Raw genomic sequence first — 26,570 nt, 5'->3', positions numbered from 1 at the left:
CATGGGGAATGACTGGCAAATAATTATCTTATAATGTGATTTAAGGTATATAATAAATGAATGCTGAAACTGCCGTGAGAGTATGGAGGAGAGAAGTGTTACGTTGCTGCATACCAGGAGGGGCGAATTCTTTTAGAGGTGATATCTGTATTGTGTCTGAAAGCAGGTTGGGAATTTATCAGTGAAGGCGGACGTTCCACGTAAAGATGGCTCCGAGCTTGTGCAAGTGTATGGCCTTTTTAACTACAGTAAGTGGGAGGTTCAGAGCAGAATGCAGCCCCAGAGCTGTGAAGCCTCAGGTATCACTGCAGTGGGGCCCCTGTGTCTTCCCTGCCACTGCTCCCACTCTGTATTAGCCCAACTCCAGCTGCTGATGGCTGCGGTGTCTGATCCTGTAGTACGATCATCTTTGGAACACTGAGGGGAATGGGACAAAATGAGAGGAAACCAAGATTTCTGAGGAATCTATTCAAGTCCACTCTAATCTCCCATCTGAGCCTCAGATCCACTGATGATTTTTGTCCTGCTGTCAGGTGTGAGGAAACTGAGAAGTGATGTCAAGTAACTTATTTTAGACCACGAAGCTAGTAAGTAGCAAGGCCTTAAACCCTAGTCCTCTGTTGCTACGACTCACGCCCAATGTGAGTCTTCTTTTCTGCTTGCTTCTTGATCACATTGAATGTTACTTGCAAGATTTAACTGCTAGTCCAGATACTGTCTGTTCACACGACCTGTTTCGACTGACTTAGTCTAGCCAAGTTGCAACTCCTTCGTGTAGAATCAAGCCTTCAGCTTCAGTCTCTCCTGTTGACGTTGGACAAGATAGTTCTAGTTTTACCTACTACCTTCATCTGCTTAGCTGGTGATTAGTTACCAGTGCCATCAACTCTACATTGCCACCCTGCCCAACCAGCTCATTCATCTGAACTTTTGTTGTCTCACCTGGGGCAGAGCAAAAGGTGTCATCAGCTAATTGTGTGTGTGTGTCTTTCCTGAACAAAGTGATTTTAAGAGGGTAATTGATTTTATTCTTTGTGGACTTCTTGTTCTTCTTTGCCTCATGCAAGTCATTTGGACATATTATCTTGTATTGATAATAAGTGTATTTATTAGACAGGCAAGGCTTTTTTAAATTAAATGAAAAAATATATTTTTGTTCTCTATAGCAACAGAGATGATCATATTTTTTGTGAGGACCAACTAATTTTAGTTCTCTGTTTTGACTTTTTAAAAGTGATTTGATATCTTTATGGAAGATTCTTGCTGAACTTATTTACTTTCCGTACCCTTTTAGAATTGGCCTGCAAGGTGATATGACTGATCCAAGGACAAATAGCTTCTTATATATTCTAGACATTCTCCCAAGGTAAAAACTTAAATTCCTGTGCAAGCTTACCTTAAATGTAAAACTTTATATCTGGAAGAACGTGATGTATGTCATTTTATAGAGATTAGCAACTTATACAGATTCTGTGCGTGTCATTTATCTTCTGTCGTGACTGATAGAGTAACTGCAAATGTTTGTCGGTTCCACAGTTGCCGCTAAGAGTGAGTGACAGGGCGTTACAGCCTAATAGCTGAATTCTGTTGCCTCTGCTCACAGTATTTGTGCAAATGATGCTAATGTTAGTGAATGCTGTTGCCCATGGCCTGGAAACTTGTGCTGCTAACCCTAGAAGCCTCCATTCTATGGAAATGTCAGCCCTTTGAGCTGTGCAAACCCATGTTTTCATTAAACTTCAATGGAAATTCACATTTCAAATGTTAACTTTATCAAATGTTAACTCATATTTTATTCCTTTCCCCCATAAACAAGGTGTGCCTTGTTTATGGGGGAAAGGAATAAAATATGAGTTGTCTCCATCCCTTATAAAATTCTTTTATAAAAAGGGTTTGGACAATTACTTACCTCATATTTCCCACAAGTAAGGATTTTCTTTACTTCTTACTTCTTAGTAATGAGATGTTTAGAATTCCATTTGTTTTTGTTTTTGTTTTTTTTTAGGTTACAAAAATTACCGAAGTATATTCTTTTAGAAAATGTTAAAGGTTTTGAAGTATCTTCTACAAGGTAAAAAAATGTATTTGTCCTGTGTTCATCTTAGACTTGGTATATTTTATAATAGGAGCTGTTATGAAATGAAGATCTTAAAAATAAATGTGTATATTCCGACGTTTTATATATGTTATGAAGTTTACTCATTAATATTGATTTTGAATAGTTAGTAATGTGAAGTATCACAGAGTTAGGTTCAACTGATTCTTTCCCATTTTAATATGTTTGAATTTTTCCAGAATGATTACTCATTTTAATGAGAATGGTATTTCTCAATTTTAGCTGCTTACATTGGTGCCTATTTCTTTAGAAGTAGGAATGTTTTCAGTAAGAATTTGTCCTATTGACAGGCGTTTTCTGTCCTACAGTTGGATTGAAGAAGCAAGCCCTGTGTCAGGCTGCTTTCACACAGTAGCCCAGCTGGAGAGAATGCTTCCAAGTCCTTGACTGACCTGCTGTCTCTGACAGTGTTCCCCCATCTGATTGGCTACAGATATAGTTCCATTCCTATAGTAAGCTTATCATGAGTGGATTGGCGATTCTAACTCACCAGTTTTATAAATTATCTGGTAGCTTTATTTATTTATAATAGGGATTATCTCTTTTTTGAGAAATGTAATTTCTCAAGTACTGGACTTAAAAAAGACCTAGAAAAAAAAAAAAAAGACCTAGAATTATTCTTTTTCTAAACAACTTAAGTGGAGGTACAGTTTTCATGTAAAATGAAGTTTTATGTATAATATTTTATATAAGAACCCTATTTTGAACTATAGAGTGAAAGCTTTTTCCTTTCCCTTTGCCTTTTCAGAGACCTGTTAATACAAACAATAGGAAATTGTGGCTTTCAGTACCAAGAATTTCTGTTGTCTCCAACCTCTGTAAGTACTGCAATTGTAAATTCGTATATAAATTTTCCCAAAGGGAATTTGATTCAGTAAAAAGAATGGCTCCATTTTGGATAATATTATAGGTAAATCTTGCAGTTAGTTCTGACATGGTTATTACTTTCTGTATCTGAATTTTATAGCTATATGTGAATTTTATTTTTTTATGATTACTATACTATTCATAGTGAATGTAAGAATGCCTATATGACTTTTTACCTGGGAAATATAAAATGAAGTGACTCATAGACATATGATTCATCTGATTCCATCTTTATTTCATTCAAATAAAGGTACAGAGTGACAGTTTAAAAGGTTTAAGAATTTGCTACAGAGAAGTCTTCCACAAATCGATAATAGAATTTTGTCTGGCAGAAACTAATGTAGAACTGTATGAGTTTTTTTACTAGGTGCTAAAAGTTGATACAGATCTCTTTAATATCCTATAGCAACCAACTGCCCTGTTTTACTTGCAGCTTGGCATTCCAAATTCAAGGCTACGGTATTTCCTTATTGCAAAGCTTCAGTCAGTGCCGTTCCCTTTTCAAGCCCCTGGTCAGGTATTATTATTATTATTATTATTATTATTATTATCATCATCATCATCATTATTATTTATCTGTTGTAAATATATCTCAGTCTGCTAATTTATTTTCAGGAACTACTTTGCGGAGGTTTTTTTTTTTTAACATCTTTATTGGAGTACATTCGCAGAGGTTTATGTGTGTCCTCCCGTGCCTGTAATATAGACTATGCCCGAGGTCTGTCTTGTAGGCCTTTTCACCCTCCTGATGCCACTTTAATTGCTTGAAACAAAACCAGAAACTTTTCTTTCATCATTAGAAAAAAAAAATAAGTTAGAAGTAAAAAAATTACCATTAGTATTGTTATCCTTCTTTTCCCCCTATAATTTCTCTTCTGACCATTGACTCTTTTGCATCTATTATTTTTCTCCCTCAATAGAAGCCATTGACTACTTTTGATAAAATAGTATACTATCTTAAAAATGGCTTGAGTATTTTCACACATCAGTTACATTTTATTTGAAATCTATGCTATTTAACCTTAATTGATTAAAATATGGTAATGATTAGTACAAGCTAGAATAAAATGCTCAATTGCTATATGCAGGCTCTCTCATTATGCTAGCAATTTTATATGCTTCTGCTGAAAATTGGTGTGGATAACAGAGTTTCAGTTGTTCAGTGAAGCTCTCTATAACCCTCACAGGTAAGAACTCAAAAGTCATGTCCTACTAGGCTTCAGTAGTATCATTTGAATCCCCTGTAATACAATATCAGTATTATACAATATTGTGTTATATAATAAAATAGCAATATATCTCCCTTTAATAGTGGGCAGTTCCAAAAACAGTATATAAATTATGTGAACAAAGATTTCATCATTAAAAATTCCTGGAACTGTTTTTTCTTTCCCAAAATAGGACTTTATAAATGGTTACCTGTTTTGCAGGAACAAGTTTTTCCTGTGGGACTCAGGGATAGAAATAACCTTTGAGGGTGAAGAGTGCTTTTCATTTTTAATTACTAATTTTTTTTTTTTAATTGAAGGGGAGTGGCAAACTTTGATCAAAAACACATTTTCTGGAAATGTTCCTGTTGCTTTCTCAACTTCTTTTCCAAATATAATGCTGTCTCTATATTCAACATACTTCCTATTACTTTGTTAAATGGTTTTATTAATTCAGAAAGCAGTAATTTCATGAAATAAATCATCTATAGCCTGATGCCTATCACTATATGATGAAAAACTTGTAATAACTTGTATAAATACTAGTAAACCTCAATTTCTATCCTTTTAATGACAACTCAGTAAAAGCTAAAGAATTTTTTTACATAATGTTGAATGGCTGTTATTAATATGTCTTTTATTTTTAAGAAAGCTTTTGAGAGTTTGTGTATTTTTACTTAATGCCAGGTACTGATGGAGTTCCCCCAAACTGAATCTGAACATCCACAAAAACATGCGATAGATGCAGAAAAGAAAACTGAAGAAAAGAAAATTGAGCCAAATATATGCTTTGATAGCAGCACACAATGTTCTGGAAAAGAGGCCATTCTTTTTAAGCTTGAAACTGCGGGTGAAATTGACAGGAAACATCAACAGGACAGTGATCTCTCTGTGCGAATGCTGAGAGATTTTCTAGAAGACGACATTGACATGAATTCATACTTTTTACCACCAAAGTCATTGCTGCGATATGCTCTTTTGTTAGACATTGTTAAGCCCACATCCAGAAGGTCCACATGCTTTACGAAAGGGTAGGTTTTAAAGAGTCTCTATTCATGGCATATCCAAAACAACCAGGTTTTCATAACTATTGTTTCTTTTAGCTCTTCTCAAAACAAGGAGCATTTTATAAAATGTTTCTGCTAGAATGATTTTTTTCACCCTTAATTGCCTGCTTTCATGTTCCAGTAGAATGCACAAGTGAAGATTCCTTCTGGCAGAACATGATGTGCACAACTCACAAAAGTGTTCATAGAAGACAATGCCATTGTTTGGTGACCTTCATAGGAGCTTAATTACCCACAGTGGAGACATGGTTTCTATAGATGGTGAATTGCTAATTTTTTAGCACCTTTCTTTTTATGGTACCTCAAAAATTTCTGTCCACTTTCATGATCAATGTACAAGAAGAAATTAAATTTTAGTATCAAGAAATAACATTGAATATCCTGGAGCACATTATAGCATATTTAAATTTTATTTAGTTTTTTGAATTAGTAGTATATTCTTATGGTTCAAAATTCAAAAGGAACCAAGATTGTAAGACTCCCTTCCAATTCTGCCTCTTGTTCATCCAGTTTCCCTCCCTACGTGCAACCGATGATTTCAGTTTACTCTCCAGTCTTCCAGAGGTATTGCATGTGAGGTGTGTTTAAATATACATGTATATTTTTACCCCCTCCTTTAAGTAAATGGTAGCATACTATATTCATTATTAACGTGCCCTTTTTTTCATTGCGCAGTATAATTTGGATATTATTACCTATGGGTGCTTAAAGAACTTTCGTATGTTCATAGTATAGGTATATCATAATTTCTTTTACTGGTTACCTGTTGATGGACATTTAGGGGACATCCTTTGGATTATTTCTCAAGAGTTAATGTGTTTTTCAACTTTTTTTTTTTAAACCTAGGAAGAAGGGGGGAAATTAGACCCTTCAAGAAAAATTTGTAAAAGATCCATCCCTAGCCCTGTTTGTTAATGCCACTGAAGCTCTTTTGATAGGTAGTTGTATGATTTAAAAATTCAAGCCTTCTCTCTCTACCTACTAGCTAGTTGTCTTGCACAAGACAGTACGCCCCTGGTATAGTGGTACCAGGCTCATCCCGACAAGACAGTACGCCCCTGGTATAGTGGTACCAGGCTCATCCCGACAAGACAGTACGCCCCTGGTATAATGGTACCAGGCTCATCCCGACAAGACAGTACGCCCCTGGTATAATGGTACCAGGCTCATCCCGACAAGACAGTACGCCCCTGGTATAGTGGTACCAGGCTCATCCCGACAAGACAGTACGCCCCTGGTATAATGGTACCAGGCTCATCCTGACTTTCTCTTACTCTGTCCTTGTCCTTTCAGGGCAATGGGCTTATTGCTTTCCATTACCTTAAAAGACTTCACTCAGCTGTTGTATATTTCCAAGTCTGCTAGGCTCTGTTTAGGACTCTCATAAAACAGGACTTATCAATTCTGTAATAAAAAACAACTTTGAAATTCTTTTATAATTATAAAAATGGTATAAAAGAAGCCTTATTGTAGAAGTCTATTTTAGTGTAGATAATATAAACACACACACACACACACACATGATATATAAGAAAACAGCTTTTCTTTGATGGTGACTTTCTCTAATTTCTATTTTAAATTCATCTATTAGGAAAAAATGATAAAATGTCAAACAGCCAGCTTGGCAATGATCTTAGGGAAAGAAATATTACTAATACCTTGCATTTCTGTAGTGTTTGGTATTTTTAATACATTTTTAACAATAGTCTGATTGTTTTATGATAAAGAGTAAAAACATACAGTGTTACAGTAAGAGGCAGATGCATGTTTGGTGGGCCTGAGTTTGTCATGAGACTGGAGAGTACGGTTTTGGGTTCATGAGAAGAAATGATGGTTCAGGCATTATAAGAAAAGAGCGGCAATTTATTTTCACCTACATAACATTTGGTCTAATGTGGCAGGGATGTCAGTATTGAATAGCATTTAGATATAAAGTCATAACAAATGCATACTTTCTGTGCATTTAAATGTGATGAACATTTAAAAAATGACAATTAATAATGTATATGCAGACTAGTATTTGCACAACAAAAACTATGCCAAGTTTAGCGTCTGAGAAGTTTAAACAGACTGATCTTATGTCTTGCACCTGGTAAGTTTTTTAATTACAAAGCATATTTATGTGATATTATTTAGAATATTTCAGAAGGATGTATTAACAACTATGTAAGATTGATTCATTCAAGAAATATTTAAGAAATTTAGCATTAGCAAATATATTAGATGCTACAGAATATTTGTGTTAATTTTTTAGTTATGGACGCTACATAGAAGGGACAGGATCTGTGCTGCAGGCCGCAGAGGATGTGCAGGTACTATGCATGCTGCAGAGCTAAAATGCTGGAAAATTATTTCAAATAAAATTGTCTTTAATACTTAAAATCTGAGAATGTTAAAATAAGTTTACACGTTCAACTGGAATGAATATGTGTATATAATAATTATTTACTATAGAATAAATCTTTTCTTCTTCTTGTTGCTAGATATGAGTATATGTACAAAAAGTGTTTTATGTTTTTACTTTCTTTTTTTTTTTTACCCTTTGTTTTTCTTTCTATTCCGTAAAGAGTAATTTGAAATGCAGAGTACAGTACTTAATGTTCTCTAAAATTATGCACAAATATCTTAGTATTGGAGCCTTCCTTTGGAGCACATACTATAAAAATGCCTGTTAGGGAAAAAAAATCTATATTTTAGGAAGGCTTTTTATTAATACTTCAGTTGCTAATTCTTTATGGTATCATGGTTGAATACAAGCATGATATATTGCAAGTTTTATATACTTCTGAATCATTTTGAAGTGAAATCACGCTATCTTCTTTTATGCTGATTTAAACTCTTACTGTTAATAAAATTTACCCTTGCTAAAAACCCTATCAGAGACAAACGAATGTCTGGATTTGAGAAGTCATATTTATTAAATATATTTTATCATTTTAAGAAAATATCTTAATTTGATAAAATTGGTCATAAACAGTAAACATTTTAATGGCTGCTTATTTGCTTTGTAAAATCGACTTATTGGTTGACCAAGTTTCTTTTTTGTGTCTTTCACTACATTTCTTTTATGTTATATTGTCATTTATTATTTCTATTCTTATGAGTTAATTTTTGAGGGACCAAAAATGACAGATACACTGAGAGTATCCTGATCTATTCAACATTAAGGTTTTGTTTGTTTTCTGAGTTTATCTGGCCCTTGATGAACCAGTTACACAGTTCATTGCACAGAGACTTTTTACCCTGGGCTGCCATGCGTTACAGAAGACTATACGTCCATCATTTTTAAACTGCCTCACAATAGATGACATTATCTTAACAAGTCTAATTGCACTCTACTTCATTAGTTACTTTGGATGTTTTCCTACAGATTGAGACTATCTACAAATCCCTTACCAATTTGTCACAAGAAGAAAAGATAACAAGATTGTTAATGCTTCAACTTCGATTTTTCACTCCTAAGGAAATAGCAAATCTCCTTGGATTTCCTCCAGAGTTCGGTATGTGGGATACATGCAGACCCCAGCTTTCACTGATTAAAGGTCTCAAAATTCATTAGGGACTCGTGCATAGTTTATGAATAAACCCTTGCCCAGACGGATGTGAGAGCACTTCCTTTCCTGATTGTGCCATCTTTGACATTTTCCTTCCCTCCTGTGTCTGCTTTCTTCATAACCTGCCCTAGTCCATGCCCTTCAGACTCAGTTCCCCTTCTCCTTTTACTCCAGTGATGGTTCCAGGTGCTTTGCAGGAACAGAAGGGCCAAGTCAGCAATTCCTCACTTCTCCCTACAGATGGTTCTTAATAGCATCTCTTTCTCGAATTTATTTTTTTGCTTCTAGGAGTACTATTTGAATAACCTCACACTAGATCTTATGAAAGAATGCCTAGAATTGTCTTTTTTTTAATGAAGAAATTAACAGGCAATTGAGTTTATTTTTGTGTGGTGGGTAGGTATGTATTTGTACTTCTTCTCCTCGGAGATGCACTCTTATCAATTCTATATCTTTCCTTCCCTACAAGGTTTAAGTGGAGAAAAGAAAAAGTGGAGAGGTGGTCTAGAAAGGAGCTTTCCTAACGGAAAGTAAGGGTGACTCAGGGGCACAGATGCCAGAATTGACACGAAATTAGGGAATCTGAAGATGGACTCTCAAGAAGAAAAATGAAGATACGGTTGCCAAGGGAGAGAGACAAGTAGTGGAGGAAAGCCAGGGATTGTTGCTATTAGGAGACTGGACACAGCGCCTTTGCTCCTTAGAGCACCCCGCGCCTCCCTGATCCCGCTTCCTGGGCGCTGGTGCTCTTGCCCTGTGGATGCCATTGGTCTCCTGGGCTGCGGTGGGTGTGTTCCGAGTACCTGGCTCATGGGAAGGGAGAGAGACAGACCTCCCTCACGTGCTTCCAGGGCTGCACAAGGAGGAAATGTGCTTTTGATAACTGATTGGGAGCTTGAATGCAGAAAAGCCAAACTTCGCTAAATCTAATGTTGTTGTAATATTAATACAGTCCTATTCTTGAAGAACATCATGGGTTAAATGGACCATGTTTTAAAATCTAAATAATGGATTTACAGTTGAGGTTTGGAAAGCATCTTTTTGTACATTGGGAGCAAATTGCCAACAGAATTTGACTACCCTCTTGGTAATTGATTCTCCAAGCATAGTCACAGCAACCAGGTTTATTTTGTACTCTCTGCCTTTTTCTTGGAGATCTCATTCAGTTTGAAACATCCCGGGGAGTGTTTTTTAAGAAAACATAGACTTTCCGTGTCTTAGTTTATGTCACAAAGTGAGTGAGAACATCAATAAAACAAAGAACTGAGAATTGGACTCAGGAATTTAATTCCCAGTCTACTATCCTGGTTACTTTTTTTTTTTTTTCATTTTTTAGGATGAGCAATCAAAGGTACTTTCTGTACTACTACAGAGAGAAAAGAGATTTACCGTCTAATAGCAACTAATTTCTAAGTTTTATTTGAGTGCTTATGTTTTCAAGCAGTAGCAATCACTTTGGTAGTAATGAAATTTAGCACAGACCCCAGAGTCAGACTGACCGAGTGTGAATCCTAGCCCTGCTGAAGCCACTCTCTGCCATAGTTTATGCATCTGTAAAATGGGGATAATTATAGCACCAACTTCATAGGGCTGTTGTAACAGTTAAGTGAGTTAACGTATGTCACATGCTTACAACCTATCTGACACATAATATAAAATTTGTGCTTTTATATTTTAAATGATAGATGTTATAGCCTTTACTTCATAAATATTTTTTCTCAGTATTTAAAAATATCTAAGGGGTAAAATAGGATTTTTCGAAGTTCTCTGAAAATATATGTATAATACATGCGAGAAAGCCTTTTTAATTGCTTTACCTTATTTTAAAATATGTGATATATGTGTATAGTCAGTGCCCTGTTGTCACCACTGAGCAGCACTGTGACAGAACAGTCCTTCACGTGTGCCTCGGACATCACTGACCCTGGGTCCAAAATGGGCATTCTTTGAGTTGCTTGTCCACCGGCCGTGATGGATTTGCATTGAGCCTCCCGCACATTTTGCCCTGGTTCTCTTTGTGGCCAGTGGCATGCATTCATGAGACAGCAGGCTTTGGAAGAGACAGACACTAACCGACACTTACTGAATAAAAGCTGCTCTCTTGACCTTGTTAATTCTAGGTTTCTTTGCTTTTGAGGATTATTATTTTTAATGTACCTAAGTTTTTAAAAAGTCACCTTTTAACTTTACAAAATTATGTAATTCTTTCCACAAGTGGGTTTAGATTTTAATATCTATGTATAAAATACACACATGCATATGTATATATGTGTATATATGTATGTGTGTATATATATATAATTTTTACAGATCTGACTTGTTTGTTTTCAGACATTTCTTCCCCTCTGATATAATCTTGATATCTCAAGACAGCATCCTAGGGGTAGTCTAAAAGTTTGTTTGTAGGTATTTCTGCCTCTGGTTACTTTGAAGTAAATAATTTGAGATGACTGGTGTGCTTGCCTAAGACATATTATCTTTGTAATAGCAATTTTATGATCATGCTCAATTGCAAATATAGTTTTATTATGGTAATCACTGTTATTTTATTGCAGTAAGTATAATGTCTAGCGTTGATGAAGCAACTTTATCAGGTTTTGAAATTTTGCTATTTTTAATGCCCTTTATTTCCTTTATTACCTGATTTGCTTTTCCTTTATTTAATTGCTATGCCAAAGGATTCTGAATGTGAAATTCTGGTATTGTAACTAAGATTCTGGCATCCACTCTTATGCATGGACAGTCTTTTACGGTGGTATGGGCAAAGTTTTGTTCCAGCAAATGTAGTATCTGTGGGCCATTTTGTTTTGCAAAAGAATGTAGCAAATTGAACTTCAGTATGAGAATGTCAATTTGTGGAAGCAGAATGTAAGAAAGCAACTCTGAGGGACTTGTATCCAGAATATATAAAGAACTCTTATAACTCAACAAGAAAAAGAAAAATAATCCAATTTAAAAGTGGGCAAAGGATTTCAATAGACATTTCTCCAAAGAAAATAGATAAATGACCAATAAGCACATGAAAAGATGTTCAACATTATTGGATATTAGGGAAAGGTAAATCAAAACCACAGTAAGATACCACTTCACAAAAAGACAGACGATAACAGTGTTAACAAATTGTGGAGAAATCAGATCCCTTGTACACTGTTGGTGGGAAGATAAAATGGTGCAGCTGCCTTAGAAAGCATTCTGGCATTTTCTAAAATGTTAGACACAGAGTTACTGTATGACCCCACAGTTTCACCCCTAGGTGTATATCCAAGAGAACTGAAAAAAGCTTCACACATACACACATACGTACATGTTCATAACATCAATGTTTATAATAATCAAGAAGTAGGGAAAAAACCCAGATGTCTATTAATGAATGAATGAATAAATGTGGTATATCCATAAGATAGAATATTATTCAGACAGAGAGAGGAATGAACTATTGGTACATGTTATAACATGAAAGAGCCTTTTTTTCCCTTGGATCAGATAATTTTTACTGATGTGCTTGATGTTTGAGTTACACTACATTTTATAGCCGTATTATACAACATACGTAATATTGTTAATATATAATGTTATTATAAGGACTAAGATATTAAACATAGAATACTTTGCTTTTAAAAAATATTCCAGAATCAACATGAATGAACCTTGAAAGCACTGTGCGAAAGCAGCCGGAGACAAAGGACAACATATTGTATGGTTCCATTTGTATGAAGTGTTCAGAATAGGCAATCTCTAGAACAGAAAGTAGATCAGTAGTTGAGGGGCAGGGAGGGGACATGGAGAGTGACTGCTAATGGGTGCCAGCATTCTTTTTTAAAAAAATTTGTATTGAAGTATATAATTAACATATAACATTGTATTAGTTTCAGATGTACAACATTACAACATAATGATTCAACATTTGTATACATTGCAAAATGATCACCCACCACAATAAATCTAGTTAATATCCATTACCATACATCGTTACAAAAATTTTTTTTCTTATGATGAGGACTTTTAAGATCTCTCCTAGCAATTTTCAGATATGCAATCCACTATTACTAACTATAGTCACCATACTCTACATTATATATCCCCAGGACTTATTTATTTTTATAACTGGAAGTTTGTACCTTTTGACCCATTTCACCCATTTTTCCCCCACCCGTGCAACCACCAATCTGTTTTCTGTATCTATGACCTTGTTTTTTTTAATTTGTTTGTTTGCTTGCTTTGGTTTTTAGATTCCACATATAAGTGAGATCATACAGTACTTGTCTCTCTGACTTCGCTTGGTATAATGCCCTCAAGGTCCATTTCATTCTTTTTTATGGCTGGGTAGTATTCCATGGTGTGTGTATGTGTGTGTGTATTTTCTTTTTTCACTTACCCATCGATGGACACTTAGGTTGTTTCCATATCTTGTCTGTTGTAAATAATGCTGCAATGAACATGGGGGTGCACGTATCTTTTCTAGTTAGTATTTTTGTTTTCATTGGATAAATACCCAGGGTGCAATTGGTGGATTATATGATTGTTCTATTTTTAATTTTTTGAGGAACCTCCATACTGTTTTCCATAGTGGCTGCACCAATGCAAATTCTCACCATCAGTGCCTAAGAGTTCCCTTTTCTCCATGTTCCTTCCAGCTCTTGTTATTTCTTGTCTTTTGGATAATAGCCATTATAACAGATGTGAAGTAATATCTCATTGTGGTTTTGATTTGCATTTCCCTGATGATTAGTGATGTTGAACATCTTTTCATGTGCCTATTGGCCATCTGTATGTCTTCTTTGGAAAAATTTTTATTCAAGTCCTCTGCCTATTTTTTAATCTGATTATTTATTGTTTTGCTGTTGAATTTTATGACTTCATTATATAATTTGGGTACTAAACCCTTACCAGATATATGATTTGCAAATATTTTCTCCTGTTCAGTAGATTGCCTTTTCAGTTTGCTCATTATTTCCTTTGCTGTGCAGAAGTTTTTTAGTTTGATGTAGTCTCAGTTGTTTATTTTTGCTTTTGTTGCCTTTGCTTTTACAGTCAGATCCAAAAAACCATGGACAAGACTGATGTCAAGGAATTTACCACCTATGTTTTCTTCTAGGATTTTTATGGTTTCAGGTCTTACGTTCAGGTGTTTAATTCATTTGGAGTTAATTTTTGTGTATGGTGTAAAATAGTGGTACAGTTTCATTGTTTTGCATGTATCTGTCCAATTTTCCCAACACCATTTATTTAAGAGACTTTACTTTCCCCATTGTATATTCTCAGCTCCCTGTCATAAATTAATTAACCACATATGTGTGGGTTTATTTCTGGGCTGTCTATTCTGTTCCTTTGATTTCTGTGTATTTTTATGCTAATGTCATACTGTTTTGATTACTTTAGCTTTGTAATGTAGTCTGAAGTCAGGGAGCATCGTGATGCCTCCAGCTTGGTTATTCTCCCTCAAGATTGCTTTGGCTACTTGGGATCTTTTGTGATTCCATAGGAATTTTAGGATGTGGTTTCTATTTCTGTGGAAAATGCCATTGGAATTTTGATAGGGATTGCATTAAATCTGTAGGTTGCTTTGAATAATATAGACATTTAAACAATATTAATTCTTCCAGTTCATGAGCATGGAGTACCTTTATTTGTGTCTTCAAGTTTTTTCATCAGTGGTTAAATTTATTCCTCGGTATTTTATTCTTTTTGATGCGACTGTAAATGGGATTGTTGTCTTATTTTCTCTTTCTGATAGTTTGTTGTTAATGTACAGAAATCAGCAGATTTCTATATATTGATTTTGTATACTGCAACTTAATTCATTTATTCTAACCATGTTTTGATGAAGTCTTTAAGGTTTTCTATGTATAATATCATGTAATTTGCAGATGGTGATAGTTCTACTTCTTCCTTTCCAATTTAGATTCCTTTTATTTCTTTTTCTTGCCTAATTGTTCTGGCTAGGACTTCTAATACCATGTTGAATAAAAGTGGCAAGAGTGGGTATCTTTGTCTTGTTCCTGATCTTAGAGGAAAATTTTTAGCTTTCATTATTGAGTATGATGTTAGCTGTGGGCCAGCTTTCTTTCTGAGGTGATGAAACTGTTCTGACATTAAATAGTGGGAATGTATGCAAAACTCTGCAACTATACTAAAAACCACTGAATTGTACCCTTTAAAGAGGTGCATTTTAGGGAATTCCCCAGTGGTCCAGCGGTTAGGACTCCTTGCTCTCACTGTCGAGGGCCCAGGTTCAATCCCTGGTTGGGGAACTAAGATCCCACAAGCCATGCAGCATAGTCATAAATGAAAGAATGAATGAATGGATAAATAAATAAATAAATAAATAAAGTCTCCCTTTAAAAAAAAATCTGCATTTTACAGTATGTGAATTCTGTCTCCTGAAGGCTGTTATTAAATAACTGAAATAATGGTATCCACTGCTTTTCCTAAACTGTCCTAGTGCTCAGATTTCTATTAGTTCAGTGGATGTTATGTGTGTACGTGTGTGTACTGAGCAAATATGATATGTGATATGATAATACCACATTGTGTAAGCAATGAAATGTTATATAATATTTTTGGCTCCAAATCCTCATTTGTTAATTGAACTTCATGGAGACCTTAGGGACTTATTTACATCCTTTTATCTCTGCAAGTTAATATTGCAAGTGATTGTATTATAAATTGTTACCTTTCTTTTCTAGGATTTCCTGAGAAGACAACAGTCAAACAGCGTTATCGTCTACTTGGAAATAGTCTCAATGTGCAAGTAGTAGCTCAACTAATCAAAATCCTATGTGAATAATTTTTAAGTAACTCTGAAAGATGGTGGCAGTATTCCATTATATCCAGATAATAATTCTGAAATTCTTTTTTGAATTAATATTGACAAAATTCAACTAAATTATCTTATTCTCTCATTAATAAGAATTTGGATTTATCAGGAAAATGCCATCTTGTTTCCTTAAATTTATATTACTGTGTTTTGTAAGGTGAAAATTATTGTTATGCTTTAGGAGAATATCTTTTTATATGAAATTGTTAAATATATATGTAAAATATTACCTTTATAATATTATGGTATAGACAAATTTAGGAACATTAGAATTTTAATATCTACATGAATATTTTGTAAAGTGTCATAACAGGTGTACTATATGAACTTGAGAAACTGTATATTGTGTATGTTAATTAAAGAAGTTGCTTTATGAATCTATCATTTTACTTTTTTTAAATAATTCTTCCTATTTCTAAAATGATGATTCTAATTCTACCCTGTTTAAAATATTGAATGTTTTACTTAATTTCAATTTTTTAAACATTCCTTTATTTTATCTAAACAAATGTATATAATATTTTAGACCAAATTATCATCATTTACCTTATACAACAGTCTGAAGAAAATGTCAGAAATAATAATCCTAATTCTTGACTACCTCTCCATCGGTATGCCATAGAAAGTGTACGTGCACATTATCTAATTATCTTTAATTCTACTTCCTTCTGAAAGACAAAACTCACTGTCCCTTTTTCATTTATACATACCTACCTGTAGTTTGCTATTTTCAGAGCTTGCTTTTGTCTTCCTCTTCAGCTTCTTGTTGTAAGTTGAATTTGCCATCATGTTCTAAGGAATGTAGCACAGCATTAAGATTTTAGGGAGGGAACTCTGCCCTCTGACCCCATTCTACATACCTATTCTGTGAATTAACTTTTATAACTTTAACTTTCTCTGACTCTCCCTCTCCATAGACTTCTCGGAATTAGGACTCTAATCAGACTAAATCTTGCATCATAAATCCTGTGGTTTTGATTTTGGTGATAAAATCAAGTGACAAATAGAAGAGAAATGAAAAGAAATAAGATGAGAAATTCTGTCACAAAATTTTAATTCATATTTTTATTCTTAAAAAACAATCATCCTGATATGGAAAAATTGGAACCCTATGCATTACTGATGGGAATGTAAAATAGTGCAGGCTCTGTAGAAGATAGATGATAATCCCTTTAAAAAAATTAAACACAGAATTACCATATGATAAAGCAATTCCACTTCTAGGTATATACCCAAAAGAATTGAAAAGAGGGACTAAGATATTTGTATACCAATGTTCATTGCAGCATTATTGACGATATTCAGCTGTAAAAAGGAAGGAAATTCTGACATGTTACAACATGGATGAACCTTGAAGACATTATATTCAGTGAAATAAACCAGACACAAAAGGACAAAGTCTGTATAATTCCATTTATATGAGGTATGTACAAGAGTCAAATTCATAGAGATAGAAAGTAGACTAGTGGTTACCAGGGCTCAGGAGACCAGGGAAATGGGAGTTCATGTTTAATGGGTGTAGAGTCTCTGGGGGAGGTGTGAAAGTTCTGGAGGTGGATAATGGTGATGGTTGCACAACAGTGTGAACGTACTTAATGGCACTGAATTGCATGCTTGAAAATTGTTTAAATGGCAAATTTTATGTTATGTGCATTTTATCACAATTAAAAAAAAAATCATTCCCCACCACCATTTTTTCAGAAGAACTCATAGATAAATATGGGAATAGGGAAGCTGTAGACAAATGCATATATGTATCAACTGTCACTGTCTACATTTTGTGTATGTGTTTAAAGATAAACCTTAGTACAAGTCTCGTAAATGATAGTATACGGCTATCTGAAATCACTTTGGCACACTTTCTCTGTTTTCCTCATTGATGAAAAGATTCTTACCGATAAGAAGGTTCAGAGTTTTACTGTGATTATGCTGTAATTATAGTGTCCTGTGCCCCACTGCGCAATGATACAGCAAAATATGTTGAGTTACAACGCACCAGGCAGAAACACATGAAGGCTCTGTGGCGACATGTGCGTACAAACTAGGAGATAAAATATAGATTTGTGAAAAATTTTAAATTATTTTTTTTTTTTTTTTTTTTTTAAAGATTTATTTTTTTATTGATTGATTGATTGATGGATTGACCGCCATGTTGGGCCTTCGTCTCTGTGCCAGGGCCCTCTCCAGTTGCGGCAAGCGGGGGCCACCCTTCATCGCGGCGCGCGGGCCTCCCACCATCGCGGCCTCTCCCGCCGCGGAGCACAGGCTCCAGACGCGCAGGCTCAGCAATTGTGGCCCACGGGCCCAGCCGCTCCGCGGCATGTGGGATCCTCCCAGACCAGGGCGCGAACCCGTGTCCCCTGCACTAGCAGGCAGACTCCCAACCACTGCGCCACCAGGGAAGCCCCAATTTTAAATTATTGTAGTACATCCATGGGCAGATTGTGATTCCTGCCCTTAATTAATTATATATAATAGCAAGCACAAAATTCACACATTAATGAAGATATATTTACTAGAGTATCACTTAATTAGCATATATACACATCTTGGAAATTCTGATATTTGGACTTACTGTAAGCTTATTCAACATTTTGGAAAATATAGGCTCTCCTTTTAAAGAAACAATAATTAAATCTTTGCCATTTCTAACAGGAAACTGATTTTTTGTTCTCCCCTTTGCATCATTTGTGCTCTTTTATTTATTTCTTTATTTAATTTTTAAAAAAAATTTATTTATTTTATTTATTTATTTTTGGCTGCATGCGGGCTTTCTCTAGTTGCATCGAGCGGGGGCTACTCTTCGTTGAGGTGCACGGGCTTCTCATTGCAGTGGCTTCTCTCGTTGCAGAGCACGGGCTCTAGGCGCACGGGCTTCAGTAGTTGTGGCACGCGGGCTCAGTAGTTGTGGCTCGTGGGCTCTAGAGCGCAGGCTTAGTAGTTGTGGTGCACGGGCTTAGTTGCTCCGTGGCATGTGGGATCTTCCCGGACCAGGGCTCAAACCCGTGTCCCCTGCATTGGCAGGCAGATTCTTAACCACCACGCCACCAGGGAAGACCCCACTTGTGCTCTTTTAAATGGTTTGCCAAATAATCATAAATTATTTATTACCCTGCCTCATATTTTTAATAAGTTTTCCATACCTAAATATAATGCATGAGATAAATCAATATAAACAGAATGAATCATATTGGAAAATGATTTTGAAGAGGAGTTATGTAGTCATAGGAGAAAGAGCCAGTGCTTGATCATCTTAATCCTTAGTGGCAGGCAGTAGAGCCAAATGATGGGGGCGGTGAGTCACCCTGTTACTGAGGGATCAGCTGACTCTCTGCAGGTTCAGAGGCCCCTGAACATTGTGTTCTGGCTGGTAAATCAGACCTGCACAGTAGGCACTGCCCTGTGCCTTGAAAAGTGAGAAAATACCACTATCAGCCAACTTCCTCCCCCTCACAAAACAGAGCCTTTTAAGGAGGCAAAACCAGTAGTTGAGATTGTGAAAGTTGAGGGACCACCTAGCACTTAAATTATTTTTTTGAGGTACTGGGCAGGATTCTTTAACAAAAATCACAGTTTGTCTTTTGTTCTAACCTCAACCTAATTTGGGTCAGAAGTTATTAAATTTTAGGAGGCTTTTGAGGATAGATGAGTGAAGCTAAGCACAAATGAAACTGGTTTGATTCTAGCTCTAGCAGTACAGAATAAAGAAGCACCTGCCATATGAGCCAGCCTCAAGCACGTACTGAAGGATGCGTTCTGTGGGCCAGCTGCCGTGTCTGCACCCAAACTAAAGTGGCTCTGGTTGCTCGTTTTGTTTTGATAACTTTATAATTTAAAATCAAAAGTTAAGAGTCAACAACTTCCCAAATAAGCCAAGGTAACACAATAAGAATCTATCTTTAAGCCCATATAGGTAAAGTAGTTAAAGGATGTTTTCCTGAGTTGGTTATGTTGTTGAAAAGGTTAACTTTTCATAATTTGGTTTTCAGCTTGGAACTATGACTATTTGAGGCCACCAGTTGTAAACTGACTTGCTAATAGCTTTGGGCTTTGAAATTGAGTGAGTGTTGTAGGTTTCATATAGCCTGTGATTGACCTGGTTATATAATTTTTCAAGACAGCCTTGGAACTTCCCTGTACTGGAATTCTCTTCTTCTCAGGTTCTACTGTCAAAATGTGCTCCATACAGCTGTCATATCACCTTCTTAACATGCATCTTTTTTGACCCACCTCCAATCCAACCTATTCTTTCTCCATTCATCATACTCACCAGCATGTCTAGTTATGCCTAAAATATTTCACTTGGCAAAGTTCCTTTGCATGTTTTATTAAAGAGCAGTAAGAATCCCACATATGTTCTTCAACTTCAGATCATACTGGTCAGTCTTTCTTTACCATTTTTCCTCTCCTGTCATTCTTTCACTTTGCTGCTAAAATTTTAAACTTCGTGGTTTTTTTAAAAAATCCATTTTCCTGGCCTCTCTCCTTGACTTCTAAGAACATTTTACACTAAAATACTCATGCTCATCAAAATCTTACACAACCACGACCCAAACTACATTACTATTTTTGTCTTGATTTTTGAGTTTATTCCTTTTAAAATTTATTTGTTCATCAAATATGAGCATGTGCAAAGAACTTTTTTGGCTTCTTATTCCCCAAGTTCTCAAATGAATTTGTTATATATTTACCGTAGGTTCTGAGTGTTATTTTCAGTTACATTCAGCACTTATAACTCTCCCTCAAGTATACCATACTTGATTCCTAAAGCTTCCAAAATCTTATTTTTTCTACAAATCTGAATTTAGATAGAAATTTTCACAAAAACTAGAAGATAGGAAGTTACTTTTCTGATGGAACTCTTCTTTATAGCCCTAGGATGTTCTCATTTATTTTGTTATACATACTGTGGTTTCACTGTTTACTTCAAGTATTTGCTCTGTATTATATTCTGTTTGTATCTTTATTCATATCAGGGCAGATTTAAATTATGAGTGTAAATATGGAACATGTTTATTTAGCCAAGCTGGCTCTATAATCAGATGAGATCACCTAAAGAAGAGTCTAAAGAGAGAAGAGAGAGTGGTTTGGAGCTGAACTTTATGTGTTCCTGAAGATGCAGTCCTCAGATCTCTCTACCCTTCACCGTCCAAGCCATTTTTCTCAGAGATCTCACCCTTTTCTGTAACTACTTTTTTGCCCACGACACCCAGAAAATATAATTTTGACTCAAATAGTTATTTTGCTTACTTAGCTACTTAGGAACTTAGCTAGTTCCTTACACAAGTACAGTTAAATTTTATACACCAAAAAAGATTGAAAATACCTAATGGAATGTGATACTCCTTGTATAGTAGATATAAGTTGAGTTTGCTGTTTGAGAACTCATCCTATGGATGAATAGACAATAAGCTTGATAGTTGCTATAATTTGAATTGGTTTAAAATGAAAAATATTCCATGGTTTAGAGAATGTAAACTTCCAGGAGGGCAGGGATTTAATTTTTTTTTTTTTTTTACTGCTACCTTCCCAGTGACTGGAACAGTACTTGGTGCAAAGTAAGCACTCAATAAGTATTTGTTAAATGAGTGAATATAGTCACCATACTGGATTGATATAGAAAATGCCAAAGGCTGTCATACTGTGGAATTTAAAGTGTCTTTAAGTCACTTTAATTTGGGTTACTGCTACTTCCTCTATTAACAGAGGAATAGCCAAATTTACTCAAGTTTGGAATATATGATTTAAAAAATAATTCTAGGATAGAACTTGGGCTTTTGGCTTTTGGGGAAGCTGTGCAGATATAAATTTTTAAAAATATTGTATTCTGACTTGTCCAGACAAGAGGGAAGACTCATTTCTCCTGCTCCTTCCTGATAAGTACAATTATCAATTCTGGATAAGTATGATTATAAAATAATGCAAGAGACATCAGAAAGAACACTCTGAAAGGTGTAAAGAAGAAAGCAAACCAGCTAAGTACTCCCAAAACGAGGGGGACATAGTTACAGGATGTCTTATCACCTCCCACCCAACAGAAGAAGGTAACCCAGGTTTGGTGTTTCCTGACCACCAAACTAGCAACATAAGGGAGCCCAGGATGGAACAGGGGTCCTGCCGACAACACCAGGTGAGTCTGATACAACCCTCAAGGGCAGTGTGTAGGGATCCCCACTGGCAAGTGTCCAGGGGAAGCATTACTCCCCTGGCAGGTCTAGGCTCCTCTCACTTGCTGAGAGACACTGAGCAGCCATGGAGCCCTGGCAAGGGGCATCCTGCCACAGGAGTGTCTGACCTAGAAGTTTTCATCACCATGGGCAGGAGGCTGTCTTCCCCCAACCTAGAGGTACCAGGTGACTCGTCTTGGGGAAAACTTCTTTCCCCTAAAGTAACACCATCAAGGACGACTGTGAGCTCCAGCAGCACCAGATAAACCAAGTTAACATGCAAAGGCTCTGAAATTTAAACTGCCACTGGAATCATAGACCAAAAGGTAGGCCAGGGCCTGCATGCTAAACATAAACATAGTGACTGCCTGCTAAAATAAAAGATTGAAATAGAACCCAGAGTCTTCTAACATAACAGATGAAATATCCAGGATATAATCTAAAATCACCTGTCATACCAAGAACCAAGCAAATCACAACAATAAGAAAAGACAGCCAACTGATGACACCTCCAGGGTGAACCAGGTGTTGGATTTATCTGACAAAGATTTTAAAGCAGCCATCATAAAAATGCCTGAACAAGTAATTACAAATCCTTTTGAAACAAAAAATAGAAAGGCTCCCCAAGGAAATAGTTAACAGAGTTTTTTTTTTTTAACGTTGATAAAAGAACCACTATGGTGTGCATTTTTGTCCCAGTTTTTTTTAAAAAAAAAGAAAGGCAATTCTATAACTGAAAAATACAATAGCCAAAATGGAAAACTCATTGGATGGGTTCTATAATAGAATTAAAATGACAGATGATAGAATCAGTGAACTTGAAAATAAGCAATAGAATTACTAAATCTGAATAACAAAGAGAAGACTGGGGAAAAATGAGACTCAGTGACCTGTGAGACAGTAATAAAGAGCCATTCATATATTTGGAGTCCAAGAAGTAGAGGAGAAAAATGAATAGAGCTGGATGAATGTGCAAAGAAATAATGGATGAAAACATCTCAAATTTAGCAAAGAATAAATATGCAGGTTCAGGAAGCTGAGTGTACCCCAAACAGGATAGGCTGAAAGAAATCCATGCAAAGATACTTTATAATTAAACCTGTGAAAACTAAAAACAAAGAAGAAAATTAAAGCAGCCAGAGAGAAGGGACACATTACTATAGCAGAACACAATTTGAATGACAGCAGATTTCTCGTCAGAAACCATGGGGGCTAGAAAGAGGTGGCACACCATTTTTTAAGTGCTGAAGGAAAAAAACTGTTAACTGAAAGTTCTGTGTCCAGACTGTCCCACAGGAATGAAGGGGAAATAATGATATTCTCAAATGAAGCAAAACTAAAAGTGTTTGTTGCTAGGAAACCTACCCATAAAGAATGGCTATTGGACGTTCTTCAAACAGAAATGAAATGATAAAAAAAGACATCTTGGAGCGTCAGGAAGGAAGAAAGAGTAATGGAAAGAGCAGAAGTATGGATACTTACAGTAAACTATGCTTCTCCTCATGAATTTTATAAATCACATTTGATGATTGAACAAAAATTATAATACCATCTAATGCTCAAGACAATAATATTTAAAAGTGGAGAAATTCAAGGAACCTAAATGGAACTGAGATTTCATTTCACTTAAAGTGGTAAATTGCTGATAGCCATCAACTGTGATAAGTCATGTGCATACAGTATATTGTTATACCCAGAGCAGCAACCACTGCAAAAACTGTGCAAAGAAATGCACTCAAAACCACTACAAATAAATCAAGATGGAATCCTAAGAAATATTTAAGTAACCCACAGGAAGGCAAGAAAAGAGAGAGGAATGTGAAGCAGAGGAAACAAACAAAACAAATGATTAAATGGCACACAACCTCTACCAGATCGATAAATGTCTTAAATATATTTGGTCAAAATACAGTAATTAAAATACAGAGATTGGTAGAGTGCATTAAAAAAAACATCACTTAATTATATACTTTGATAAGAAACCTGCTTCAAATTAAATGATTTAAGTAGGTTGAAAGTAAAAGATGGTAAAAACAAGACCCACCATGGGAATCTGCCTTAATAATATAATTCAAAAGGACAGCAGTTCATAGGAATGAAGATATTAAACATAGTGAAACTGGAAGCAGATTAAATGTGCTACCATAAGACAATGCTGAAATATAAGATTGTGAAACCAAACAATAAAATATGCAACGAGCAGCCCCTTTGACAAACAGTTTGGCAGTTCCTCAAAACATTGTGTTACTATGTGACCCAACAAGTATGCTCCTAGGCGTATTCCAAAGAGAACTGAAAACATATCCACACACAAACTTGTACATGAATGTTCATAGCAACACTATTCATAATAGCCAAAAAGGGAAATGACTATTGCGTTCATCAGTTGATGAATGAATAAACAAAATGTGTATATCCATACAACAGATTCAGTCATAAAAAAGGATGAAGTACTGATACGTGCTACAACATAGATGAACCTTGAAAACATTATGCTAAGTGAAAGAAGCCAGACTATGAATATTCCATTCAATGTAATATAGTTATATTACTTTTATAATTAAAAGTATTCTTTCTATCAAAACCAATACTCTATTCCACCTCTACCATAAGTAATCTAGCTTTCAAGTCACTACTTCATTTGCATCCTGATGGCATATAATACCATCTCCTCCCCAGACTTCTTTCCTCCAGGACAAAGGCTGTATCTTACCCAGTTCTGTCTCCTCAGTGCCTCTCTCATCAGATGCTGACAATCAGTGGGTACCTAATAAATAATTGTCCAGTTAATCTGACTTGAATGTGAATATGCTGAGTATTGTAGCAGAATCATTATGTCTTTCCTGACTTGGGGAATTGCTGGAATAATTCTATCTGTCAACTTAAACAAGAATAGCACATTAGATGTTATAAGAAAAGTGTTTAATACCACAGTTGTGTGTAACTCCTAGGGGATTGTTTATGCCTCCTCTAAACACAGTTTAGGAATTGTTGGCAAAGCCTGATTTAGTAGTACTTCTATAATAAATATAGCCCAAGCCGCTATTTTAAAAAAGAAAAATACAAAGGGACAAAGGCTTTGGTTTTTACAGGTCTTAGAATAATGGCACTGAGTAAGAGTGAGAAGTGGGGTCATCTCAGCCTTCTTCCTGCCCTTGATGACAACACTTTATATGTTCCCACAGATCTGCGTGGCACTTCAATTAATGCATCCCCTGGGAATGATGGCCCTTTGTCAGGCATCAGCCTTGTTAAAACACTCCTCCTGTCATCAATCACATCAGTGAAGCAAAGCCTCCCATCACCAGATAAAGATGCCTCTGTGAACTGCTTCTGTTTGTATCTCTCCAATTAGAAGTTCACCACAAGAGGCAGTTCTGTAGCTGCCAAGTATCCCTAAACTCTTTTTTTCCCCTCATTTTACCATTCTCTTTGTTTTTTTAAATAGATCTTCATTGGAGTATAATTGCTTCCCAATACTGTATTAGTTTCTGTTGTACAACAAAGTGAATCAGACATATGCATACCTGTATCCCCATATCCCCTCCCTCTTGAGCCTCCCTCCCACCCTCCCTATCCCACCCTCTAGGTCATCGCAGAGCACCGAGCTGATCTCCCTGTGCTAGGAGGCTGTTTCCCACTAGCTGTCTGTTTTACATTTGGTAGTGTATATATGTCCATGCCGCTCTCTCACTTCGTCCCAGCTTACCCTTCCCCCTCCCCGTGTCCTCAAGTCCATTCTCTATGTCTGCGTCTTTATTCCTGCCCTGCAACTAGGTTCATCAGTACCATTTTTTTTTTCTTTTTAGATTCCGTATATATGTGTTAGTATACATATACTATACATATACATACAGTATTTGTTTTTCTCTTTCTGACTTCACTCTGTATGACAGTCTCTAGGTCCATCCACCTCACTGCAAATAACTCAGTTTTGTTTCTTTTTATGGCTGAGTAATATTCCATTGTATGTATGTGCCACATCTTCTTTAGCCATTCGTCTGTTGATGGACACTTGGGTTGGTTCCGTGTCCTGGCTATTGTGAATAGAGCTGCAGTGAACATTGGGGTGCATGTCCCTTTTTGAATTACGGTTTTCTCAGGGTATCCCTAAAATCGTCTTCCTTCCCTCCCCCGCATCCCCACAGTGGTGAATTTTCAGTTGCTCTCTTCCTCTCATCAAATACAAAATACTGTTACAAAAATGCATTTCCCCCTTTTCAAAAGATTAGAGTAGCAACTATTTGCCCCTACACGGCTATGATCACTTACATGATTGTGTCAATACAACCTGTCATTTTCTTTGATTATAGTATGAAAGGTGTCTAAATCTTTCACTTCATTGCCTTGTTCAGGGAATTTTAGGAGTCACAGAGTAGAAAGCTTATTTTGTTCTTTTTAGGTTACCTTGGAAAGGAATGTCAGGTGGGTTTACCCATGGTCCTCATCAAAGATAACCTCCGCTTTATGGCTTCACACCTTCATGGAAATCAAGCTTGAATTCATCCAGCAGAAGTGCTGGAGTCCTGAGGTCCTGAGCTGTGGGAGGTGGAGAAAGCTGTACTGTGTCCCCCCTGGCTTTTGGAGCCATGAATTCTAGCAATGTATGCCCTGTGCTGTGTGCTCTGTCCTTAACCAGTCCCTGTCTCACAATGACACAAGACTCCCCAGTACACAGATGCTGTGTGTGTGTTCGTATATATGCCATTAGCAACCTCTGTTCCTTATGTGAAGCTCTGTTCCTCTATTACATTCCTCCCTCTGGATATGAATT

The 26,570-nt window shown here is 36.0% G+C and overlaps 2 protein-coding genes and 1 long non-coding RNA gene across 9 annotated transcripts in view; 2 read left to right on the top strand and 1 right to left on the bottom strand.

Moving 5' to 3' along the window:
* The window catches only part of TRDMT1 (tRNA aspartic acid methyltransferase 1), a 71,013-nt gene extending 55,011 nt beyond the window's left edge, over nucleotides 1-16,002 (top strand). For 3 of the 7 annotated variants that reach the window (XM_082452906.1, XM_082452911.1, XM_082452910.1), the window contains 8 exons: nucleotides 1,295-1,366; nucleotides 2,006-2,071; nucleotides 2,865-2,934; nucleotides 3,390-3,500; nucleotides 4,879-5,222; nucleotides 7,513-7,570; nucleotides 8,629-8,758; nucleotides 15,499-16,002. In XM_082452906.1, the coding sequence (XP_082309032.1) occupies nucleotides 1,295-1,366; nucleotides 2,006-2,071; nucleotides 2,865-2,934; nucleotides 3,390-3,500; nucleotides 4,879-5,222; nucleotides 7,513-7,570; nucleotides 8,629-8,758; nucleotides 15,499-15,599 (952 nt within the window). In that variant the 3' untranslated portion in view covers nucleotides 15,600-16,002. The remainder of the gene's footprint in view (nucleotides 1-1,294; nucleotides 1,367-2,005; nucleotides 2,072-2,864; nucleotides 2,935-3,389; nucleotides 3,501-4,878; nucleotides 5,223-7,512; nucleotides 7,571-8,628; nucleotides 8,759-15,498) is intronic. The other 4 variants (XM_082452907.1, XM_082452912.1, XM_082452908.1 and 1 more) reach the window with 3 other exon arrangements.
* LOC309656471 overlaps nucleotides 1-26,570 on the bottom strand; it is a 518,263-nt gene that overhangs the window by 251,508 nt on the left and 240,185 nt on the right. The window lies entirely within an intron of this gene.
* CUBN (cubilin) overlaps nucleotides 16,104-26,570 on the top strand; it is a 284,343-nt gene continuing 273,876 nt past the window's right edge. The window contains exon 1 of the mRNA XM_082452723.1: nucleotides 16,104-17,052. The gene's annotated coding sequence lies outside the window, so the exon portion shown is untranslated. The remainder of the gene's footprint in view (nucleotides 17,053-26,570) is intronic.

Source organism: Balaenoptera physalus (genome assembly GCF_965194825.1).
Source record: "Balaenoptera physalus genome assembly, chromosome: 2".
In the NCBI taxonomy this organism is placed as follows: domain Eukaryota; kingdom Metazoa; phylum Chordata; class Mammalia; order Artiodactyla; family Balaenopteridae; genus Balaenoptera; species Balaenoptera physalus.
This window is presented reverse-complemented; position numbering and strand designations above follow the sequence as displayed.